The sequence below is a fragment of the Limanda limanda genome, chromosome 15 (genome assembly GCF_963576545.1).
Source record: "Limanda limanda chromosome 15, fLimLim1.1, whole genome shotgun sequence".
Classification (NCBI taxonomy): Eukaryota; Metazoa; Chordata; class Actinopteri; order Pleuronectiformes; family Pleuronectidae; genus Limanda; species Limanda limanda.
This window is the reverse complement of record NC_083650.1, coordinates 2,995,383-3,005,763: the sequence shown is the minus strand read 5'-3', so window position 1 is coordinate 3,005,763 and position 10,381 is coordinate 2,995,383. Positions and strand designations below refer to the sequence as shown.

The 10,381-nt window shown below is 39.3% G+C and overlaps 1 protein-coding gene across 1 annotated transcript; it reads left to right on the top strand.

The window, feature by feature from the left end:
• The first annotated feature begins 3,110 nt into the window (after positions 1-3,110).
• On the top strand, positions 3,111-9,682 carry plekha3 (pleckstrin homology domain containing, family A (phosphoinositide binding specific) member 3). Its single transcript, XM_061086988.1, has 8 exons — positions 3,111-3,378; positions 4,038-4,154; positions 4,256-4,405; positions 4,865-4,986; positions 5,361-5,465; positions 5,704-5,747; positions 6,278-6,372; positions 6,653-9,682. The coding sequence occupies exons 1-8, from the start codon at positions 3,339-3,341 to the stop codon at positions 6,760-6,762; spliced, it is 783 nt and encodes a 260-aa protein (XP_060942971.1). The 5' UTR covers positions 3,111-3,338; the 3' UTR covers positions 6,763-9,682.
• The last annotated feature ends 699 nt before the right edge of the window (positions 9,683-10,381 follow it).

Genomic DNA, 10,381 nt, shown 5'->3' with positions numbered 1-10,381 from the left:
AGATCTCTGACTTATTCTCTAAGAAATCCATGAAAAGAATTCCTGAATCCACAACATGATCCAGATAGACACCAACATTTGATGAGTCCTTTTTTGACTCGTGTCCCAACCTTACGCAGAATATCATTACGTCCTCGGCAGAAGTTATAATACAAAACATGGAGAAGCAGGAAATTTCCACAGTTTTTCTTGATAAATGAAAGATAGGGTTATATTGTTAATTTTCTGGAAACCTTCTGGAGTATAAAGATGCTAGTAAAAGAAAAATGCAGTCTCATTCTTGAAATTGTCGGATTCCATATTGATTTTCGTACTCGTACTGTTCTATTGTGCCACTGTAGCCCTGATGGTCATATCAGTAATTCTCGGCCAATCAGCTTTCAGCTCTGCTATAATTGACATGTGCACTATCCAATCCTCTGCTTCCTGCTAACAGACCAGTCAGCTGTACTATCGGGTCAAAGTGTGTCTACCTGTCGTGTTCGTACGAGAGTGTGTGTGCGTGTAAGTGTGTGTGTGTTTATAGATATATATATATATAAATGTCTTATGGTCACAGGGTTTTTTTGTGTGTGTATGTGTGCGCATCTGAAATGAAAGAGGAGGGTTTTAAAAAATGAAAAGAAACTTAAAAAAACGATAGTGTAGAAGAGGAGGTGGGGTTTGTTCAGGAGGACAATCGTTGTGTGATGATACACTGTGTTGCATCACTTCTCTCCTCTCTGATAAACCAGTAGAGGACGTTCACTGCCCGGGACTGGTTGAAAGTGGGACGTTCCTTGATGCCTCATGTCTCCTTGTTCTCTTCCTCCCCCTTCCACCTGTCAGAACATCTGCCCACCGCTGCACCTGCCTCCACCGCAGCGCTAGTTGTTGTGTTGCTAGTTTTATCCTCGCAGTGTGTGTGTTGTGTGTGTTACACCCCATCTCTCTGCTCCATCTGTTCCCGAGCTGGTCACAACAACCTGCCGAATCTCTCTGCTTTCATGAACTCTTCCTCCATCCTCCCTGCTGCTCTCCTCTTCACTGTTCATCTGTTCAACATCTCGATTGATTTGCACCAGCTCTCTTGTAAAGACTTGACTAATTTCTGAGCGTCTCGGAGTAACTAGTGGTTTCTTCCACCAACCATGTAGCTACTAAAATATTAAACTTCTGAGCTGAGCAGGGAGCATTGAACAGCGTGAGTTTGTGAGCTGCTGGTAAATGGTTACTTTCAGCCTCTTAACCCCGGTAAATTAAAGGGAGGAGCTGAAAGCTGCGGAGGTGGGATGGTAATTCTCAGTGGGATGAGCAGTTCTGATAAAAACACTTGTCTAGCTTATTCTTTGATAAGAATATTGGTGATTTAAGCCTTAAGATTTGTGTTATTTGGCTAAACTGTGTAATCGATGTTGAAAATGTTACTCTCCAGCTTCAAGTTTCTACTCAAGTTTAGTTTCGAGATGTTTTATCCTTTGCCATCTGGCCCTGCGTCTCCATTTGTAATTTACGTGGTTACAAGTAACGAAGACTTCCCATGGGGCTTTGCTTTGACACTCGCCGCTATTCACGCTCCTCTTTCCAGCTGTTCTTTTAGACCCTCCCCTCATCTGACATCCACGCTTAACGATAAAACATCTGCCACTAAAAAAACTGCAGCCGCCCGACTGCCCGTCACCGACCTTGGTCCTCTCCTCTCGTCCCGATCGACGCTCCCATCTCCACCATATTGTTTTTCTGTTCTTGGTGGCCAAAACAAAAACAAAAACGAGGAAATGTACTAATCATTGTTTGGTAACTGTTTCTAGTGCTATGTTTTTGGAGCGTTACGAGTATTTTCTAACATGTTACAATAAAAGATTGTAGTGTACAAATCCACGTTTATAAAATATATATAGATATATATGAGAAATGTATGTTCTAATGCAATAAAGAGAGATTAAGAACTATGGAAATGTCTTGTTTTTTTTTACGTATTTGTGTCTTCACTTGTTCCCGTCTGATCTGGTGCCTTCACTGTTTTAAACTTTAAATTTATGGAAGTTAAACTATAAAAACTTCAACCTTAATTTTAACATCAGGAATACATCGAGGTACAGACCTCCTTCACAATAACGCCGAACACAGAAAATAAATAAAACTTTCTAAGACACCAACAAAACACAAATAGGAAAATAAGTTAAATAGCTTTGGAATAAATACTGCTCGTAAAATTGTATTTAAATCAAATAAATCCACTAGAGCAAGAAGAACCGGAGGTAAAATAAAGTGAGATTCACAACAAAAGGCCTAAAAAGGATTAAAAAAAATAGTTGAGCTTTAGATTGTTCTCAATGTTAAACCATGCCATTTTAAAACAGTTAGCACCTTCAGTGTAATCCAGACATTTGAAAGGTAATTGTATTTTTTAAAGTATAGATTGTGTTTTTAATTTTTTTAAAACATGGTTCCCAGACATCATTAGGATTTGCCCAAAAGAAATTCTAATTTAAAACCACTTTATTTTTCCCTGAGGGCAATTCTAAGGCACAAAGAGCAAACAAGAAGGAATACAACGTCCACGGACCAATAAGAATCAGTGTAGTATACTCAATTTTTAAGTGAGAGGAGTGTTTATGACTGTAAAATAAAGTGAGAGTGGTTTATTTGACTTTAGGCCATTTCAGCTATGGGCTGCTCTATGGGGAAGGATCTGGATGTGAACCTGAGGTGGCCCATGTGGTAAATGTGGTGAATATGGCCCAAATAACACAAAAAATATTCAGGCTATAAACAACAATAACCTAATGACGCAAAGGTGCACAACTGGAATCATGTCCTGTAACACTGATTAACATCTACTGGTAGTTGGTAACTTAATTTGTGCAGAAGACCTTCAAACGTACAAGTGAATATTCACCGTATTGTCCTATAGTCAAAAATAATTGAATATTAATGGTTTTAAATGTTTTATATTTGTTTTTGCTCATCAGAGCCTCCGTAAATATAGGTGAATCATCAGTAAATGTTAATACTAATGTAAAGTACCAGTACTTGAGTACAAATACTTGAGTAAAGTTGCTGGTGTCTGTGTAACTTTCCTCTGACCGTTTGTTTTCTTTTGGCCTCACTCGTCTTCCGTACTCAGCTGCTGTTTGTTGACATGTCTCCTGTGTTTGTCTGTGACTCGTCGGTGAATCGCTCATTGACACGATGACACGAACCCGCTCCATCGAACCTCGGCCTCTTCTCACAACTTCACGGACACAGCGGCTCGGGATGAAGGTCGATTCCTAACGAGGGACCCGGAAGCGGCCGTTAGCCCGTGCAGCCCCGGAGCTAGCTAGCTAACAGGCTAGGTTAGCCGATGGTAAACAATGGAGGGGATCCTGCACAAATGGACGAACTACATGACAGGTGTGTGTCCCTGTGTGTGTGTGTGTCTGTGTGTCTGTGTGACACGTGTCTGACTCACTGTCTGTTCTGTCAGCTGGTGACACGGGGATCTAATGACTGGTGATGGTGGTTTGTGTCAGTTAGCTAGCACGCAAAGCTAGCAAACTGAAGCTTTAGCACCAAAACATTAAATGACGTCACTTGTCCTCTATGTTATTTTATAGTAATTTACATTCATACATAGTTTGTATTCATCATTAGCTTCAGCATCAAACACCAACAGATTCAAATCATTTCAAAACAAATGTTATTTAAGCCACAAATACTCACTTATCCTGTAAAGTATGACACAATGTAAACATACATGTGTGTTGAAAACAAGTGTTGACATGATTACTTGATTCCCCTCCCTAAAAACCTTCTAAATGTTGATATGTAGATAGATTTTGTGGTTGTCGCATGTCCCGTGTGCTAACGTGGAGGAGGCGGGCTGCAGGAAGTTGTCAAGTCGTCCATCTTCATCCACTGTCCGGGGTCAATAAACAAACATCCCTCAAACAGGCACAGATTTCTCTCAGTGTTTGTGTTGTTTTTAATTTTGTCTTATAATTGACAATCTACGCACACACACATCTGCACCCAGTGAGTGTCCTCACCTCACGCTAGCTGTCTGTCCTCAGGCTGGCAGCCCCGCTGGTTCGTCCTGGAGGACGGAGACATCTCCTACTACGACAGCGAGGACGACGTTGGCAAAGGAAGCAAAGGATCCATCAAGATGTCCATGTGTGAGATTAAAGGTCGGGCCACTGCTCAAATGAACATATATATACGTGATTTCCTTCATATCCCTTTACTCACATAAAGATAAACACATCCATCAAACCTTTTTGCGTTTCAGTTCATTCAACAGACTCCACCCGTCTGGAGTTGATCATCCCCGGCGAGCAGCATTTCTACGTCAGAGCAGTGAACGCTGCAGAGAGACAAAGATGGCTGGTGGCGTTGGGTTCGTCTAAAGCTGGAACACTGGACACTCACAAACACAGAGGTAAACACACTGTCTGTCGTCGGCCATGTCGGGTTTTAACCGTTTGTCATGTCTGCTTTGAAAAAGTGAAGATTTTTGACCAAAAAGCTGAATACAACAGAAATGATGAAGTGTATCAGCTGTGGTTTATTACACATTCTGTGTTTAGGTGATATTCAGTCTTGAAAACTTGGAAAAGACCAAGTGATGACAAATATTGGTACATCTATGTTAGTGGCTCTTTTAGGCTGCACCAAATATTTGACCTGATGAGGGCGATAAACGCCAAGTTAAGAAGAAGGTATTAGAATTCATCACTCTTATTTAAATGTGTGGTATTTAATAGAGTCTTAAATGTAATAAAAACATTTCATTTTGTCTTTAAACTACTAAAGTTATTCATTTAGTTCCAGGAGAAATTGAAAATGACACGTTTATTAATTTATCTTTGAGAGTTTAATTCAAACTCCTTTTCCCAAGGTCCCGACTGTCTGAAGACGAAGATGTCTGAGCTGCGTCTGTACTGCGACCTGCTCGTCCAGCAAGTCCAGACCATCCAATCACAGCACAGCACCGACACAGAGACCACAGACACTTCTGAGGTAAACGACACAAAACATTTATCTTGATCGTTTCTCACATTTATCTTTTATTTATCTTTTAAGGCCGAAATATTAATAACAGGACAGTGTCATGTTCTCTGCAGCTGAAACAATGAATTGATTCGTTGATTGGCAGAAACTATATTGAGTTGTCACTCCAACAAATTCATTAAGTCCCAATAACAATGAATAATAGGCAAATATTTTGATAATCACTGAACTTTGGACTTTTGATCATACGAAACGTGACGTGAATGTTTCTTAATATTTTCTAACTTTTTCTAACAAGTTATCTTGAGATTTTTTCCAGAGACGACTCGTATGTTTGTGTGAATGATGCAGATGATTAATATTCTCTCTCTCTCTTTCTCCAGGCGTCTCTTCTCAGTGCGACCTGTGCTACGTTCATCAGGACCCTGGAGGAGTGTATGACCCTGGCCAACCAGAGTTTGATCCCTGACCTCCGACCTCCTGAAAAGGTAAAAACTATTAGTAACGTCAGATAAATCCCTTAAGTCTACAATCTTATTTTAATTACTTACACTCTTATTTTGTTCTTTTACACCAGCATAAGCAAACGTTATTGTTTTCATCTCTTCTTGTTTTATTACTAGCTGATTTTTTTATTTTTATTGTAACTGTGTCATAAAACTGTAAGGAGGCTTCAGAGGTTCAGGAGTGTAAACACACTTTTACTCTTCTCTTGTCTCTGCTCAGATGAAGAGGTCGATCAGTCACCCTGGAACCTACAGCTTCGACAGGTGAGTTCAGACTTTGTGTCCATTAGAAATTATAACTTTATATCTCTTGTAGTTTTTATGCAAAGTTGATGATGCTTCACTCAACTGGATCAAAAGCAAACAAAAACAAAATAGAAGAAATTATAAGGATGTTTAATAAAAAATACTACACATAAATTTTTTGTGTGTATAGCAGGATTATCCCCAAATTACATCCACATTAAAATCAATATCTATTAATTTAAACTTCAATCATGTCAACTAAATGAATCCCTAAATTATTTTCAACTGTAGCCTCCAGGGCGCAGCATTGCAACACTGAATAACAAAGAGAACATTAAAAAATGGTGTTTAGCACCAAAGAAGACTAATAAACTGGATTTGTTAAGATTTTGAGTTTTTAGTCACAGGAAGAAGATGTTTATGTTTCAATTAAAAGCTTTTGTGTCACATGTTGAATAAAAGTTTTGATATCACGTCAAAGCAAAGAATTTCATAGCTGTAAAAAAGTTTTCATAAATCCAAACCATATCTCCTTCTTCTTTTCCCAGGTCAGGTGTGCAGAAGGAGTATGTGAGTGGAGGTCAAAGGTCAACGCAGCGCAGGAACCGGACTTTCTCCGACAGCTCTGTTTACGATGCTGAACGTAAGACACGTTTTTTAATGTGCACTTGCAGTAAGTGACGTTTCCTTCTATGGGTCCTGGAAATTTTTAATTAATTCCCAATAATTTTTGGGGAAACGACAATTTAATGTAGTAGAAAACAACGAGAGTTCTGTAAATCTTTCAGAAACATCACGTGTGAACGAGACAAACCACAGCCTGTTCACTCTAAAGTAGTCGAATGGAAACACAAACTCCATGACATTTTAAACAGGTAAAATAAAGAGGACTTGAATCTGACTTGAATGTGGACGTGTTGCAGGTTTCCTGTCGAGTCCTAACGGCGACCCGGCCTCCATTCCTGAGGAGCGAGGAGGCAGCACGAGCCCGAAGAACACAGCCACCGACACAGACACTGACTTATCCATCTGACAACCTGACGTCCACCAGGACCTGCTGAGCTCTGGACTCTGACGGGTTTTAACGTCAGTCACAGCGGAGATGCTGACATCATCTCCATCGAAGTGAGGAGGAACTGGCCTCGAGGGAAAATTCTTCTTTTTCACACGTGCACTTTGGAATCATGGGTCACTTTTCCCTCGAGCCTTGAAATTAAACAGAACACACTGGAGAGACTTAAAGACGAATCAACACGTCGCCACAGTCACAGTTCATAACGACTGTGAAGCTGGAATCCTGGAAAAAAAAACTCTGTGAATCAACAAGTGAAAGAAAAGTGCAGTTATATTATCTGCGGTTAAGCCCAGCAACCAAATGATGACTCCCTGGAAGAGTATAAATACACGAAGAACCGTGACATCCGGTTTTCTGGACAGTTTAGAAGCCAGAGTCGGATGTTTCACAGTTTTTAAATTGACCCAAGAATGTACAGATAGTTTTTACATCAGCAGCCGTGTCACAGAAGCATCTTCTTCTACAGTATTTTCTGCTTTTTCCATATATTCCCAAAAAACTCCGTCCCTCTTCCTGACAGCTTTGAGGTGGTGAGGTCAGTCAACCAGACTGATCCTGGAGCAGCTTTGAGACTCAGGGCCAAGAGTTCAGGTCTTCAGATGCCAACTTCTGCTTAAATGCAAAGATCAATAAACGTGCCATTGTTCTATTCTCCAGAAGACGACCTTCTCCGAGGTTTAGCTGCGAGAACAGAGGTTTGCTCTTCTTCTGGCGTGAGGAGGAAGACGAGACTTTGATTCAATCTTCCGCTTCCTTTGAGGAGTTTGCACCTTCTCCTGGTTTTTGTTTCTGCTCGGTTGTGTTGGTTCTACCCCGCGCTCTCATTGTGAATGTGTTGCAAGTTACTGCCTTTTTTCAAGTGTGTATTTCCTCAGTGATTATTTAGCCTTGTAGAGATGATTCCGTCCAAACATGACTCCGAAGAGAGAGAAGTACGGTGGCCCTGGAAGCTCAACTCACTGCAAATTAAGCAAACGCATACAAATAAAATAAATACAAGAAAAGTAAGAGAATAAACTGAAAAAATATTTACTGTAAATTACCTTTATGATTTCAGTTCATTTCTGAGGCAGGTTTCTGTATCTGGTGGTTTTGTGGAAACTTGTGCTTAACGTGAGTGGATGATTGAGTGAAAAGAGATTCTCAGATTTCAGATGAGGGCGTTTGCAGATTTGTTAGCTTCGTGTGTCACTTTCTGCCGGGAGCTTTACTTTCTGCTGCCAAAACAAACAACTTTGGAAAGTATTTCTGCAGCAGTGACGCTGGAGGAATCACAGCTTAGGAATTGAAAAAAGTATTATAGGTCAATCACATTATTTATTAATGCCTTATAGATCAAAACATTCAAGAGAAAAGCTTTTGTGTTGACAGGTTGTGAAGAAAATTTAAATAATAAGTGGTTGAACAATTAAAGATTCAACAAAAACTAACTGAAGAGTTTTTCCACAACCCGGAAACTTTTTAAAGTTGTTTTTATTCAAACTCATTTTTCTAGGCAGTGAAAGACGGACAGACAAAGTCGTGTGAATCTCTGCCCTCGATGAATCTCCTACAAAAGTGTTGTGACACGTTTCACTGTTCAAACACTGGCAAACGTTGTCATCTGAAGGCAAAGCAAACAGGCGTTAAACAAACCAATCGCACGCAGACTCATTATGTGGTAACTCCTCAACAGAGCGTTTGAAGGATCCTGTTTCTGTGCCGGTGTTTCCAGCTCCTTCACCTGTAAATCCTCACGTGTAAAGTTCTCACGGGACAGTTAACTCCTCCCCCTCTGGGACAAAACACACTTAATGCTTTGTGTATTTTATTTACCCTTAAAGACCCAAAGGCGTGACCACAGCTGTCGTACCTGAAGCCACGTGAGAATCTGCAGTTGGCTTCTCTCCTGGTGCCAAACACTGAGAATAATAAGTTGAATATATATCATCGATAACCTCACGGTAACTTTCCCTCCATTTACAGTGTGTAGATGTTGTTTTGCACTTTAAAGTTTTTGAAATTTGAATATTTGTTTCTGAAAGTTTTAAACAATCCAGATGTTAATGTTTTCTCTGAAGTGATGCGTTTGGATTTGCTGCAGCCTTATGTTTTATTCTCTCGTATAACTTTAACCAAAACGCGTGTTTCCAGTATTTGCTGTGAACATGTTCAAACTGTGGATCCTGTATTTTTCTTGACTTCTTCTAAAACAAATACTGTGAAGACGTGTTTTTCCGGACGCTTCAGCCCCGAAGCTGCTGCAGGTTCCCTGAAGCGTCCGGTGGGTTTTATAGTTAAATGCTCTGACAAGAGATTTTAAAACTGAATATCACAAATTGATTTTTAGAGAAACGGATGAAAGAGTTTGAAGTAAAATCAGTTTCTAAATATTTGTCTGAACTTTTGAAGAAAATGTACAAATGCTTTAGTTTGTGATTGTGGTTCGTCATGTGCCTCCTTATGATTTTGACTTGACAGCAGCTTAACTATTTATCTCTGAAAAAATCGTGTTTTTAAATGAATGATTTAGTTTTTTAAAAATCTGTTTGTTTTCTTGGCAAGAGAAGAGTGAAGCGACTCTTCTTTATCGAGCATATAATCCATAATCTGTCCGGGTTTTATCCGAGTTTAACACTTTAATTAGTGTTAACTCTTCTTGTCTTTATGTTTAACTCAGCTGCTTGTTTCTCACTTCATATTTAACATGAAGATATTTCGCGTGTTGTCAAACTTCTTTCTCCAATTGTCCAATGAATCTTATCTTTGTCCTAAAGTTCTTATTGATCCACATCCTGTTTAAACTCGGTCGAACCAGCAGAGATTTTCATGCCTTAAGTGTCTCTGCACAAAGTGACGAGTGTTTCTTCCTCTGAATAAAATCATGTTTTAAAGTTGAGTGAACCTGTGTGACTGTGTGTGTGTGTCTTTGTGTTGACATCTATTTCGCACAAGCACACACGTTTCGTTTGTCAATGACACACAATAAGACAATTAGAGATAATAAAATTACAGTAGAATAAAGAAATGCTATAATTACTGATTCAACAGGTGGGAGTTGGGAAAGGTGCATGATCCTGGAGTGTGTTTACAGAGGGTGTGTGTGTGTGTTTTAAGGAGAACTCCCAGTGTTATAAAGGAGACACACACTCATGACTCTTGATTTTCCAGAACAGAAGCCGGTCCCTGAAGCAGCTGTTGAAATAAACCCAGTTTCCTGGAGCTGAAGACGAGAACGTGAAAAAAACAAGCATGTAAGTTTTATATATTTCTAATTTAGTGTTTCTGTATCAGTTGACACCAAAATATGAAATTTACTCTGGGGAGTTTTTATCAGACATTACAAAGAGTTTAAAGAAACCATGGTTACAGTTTATAGAGCTGCAACAAATAATTATTCTCATTGTTGATTAATCTGATTTTAAATTAATTTTACAAAACATAAATCACAACATCCCAGTTACACAATATTATTAAAAACTCTGAAGTTGAAGATTATTAATAGCATATTTTCTTTTTAGTTTTTCAGACGTAAACATGTGTATCTATTCAACCTGATTTTACAGTTTAAACAGGAAGTTATTCTAAACTATACATT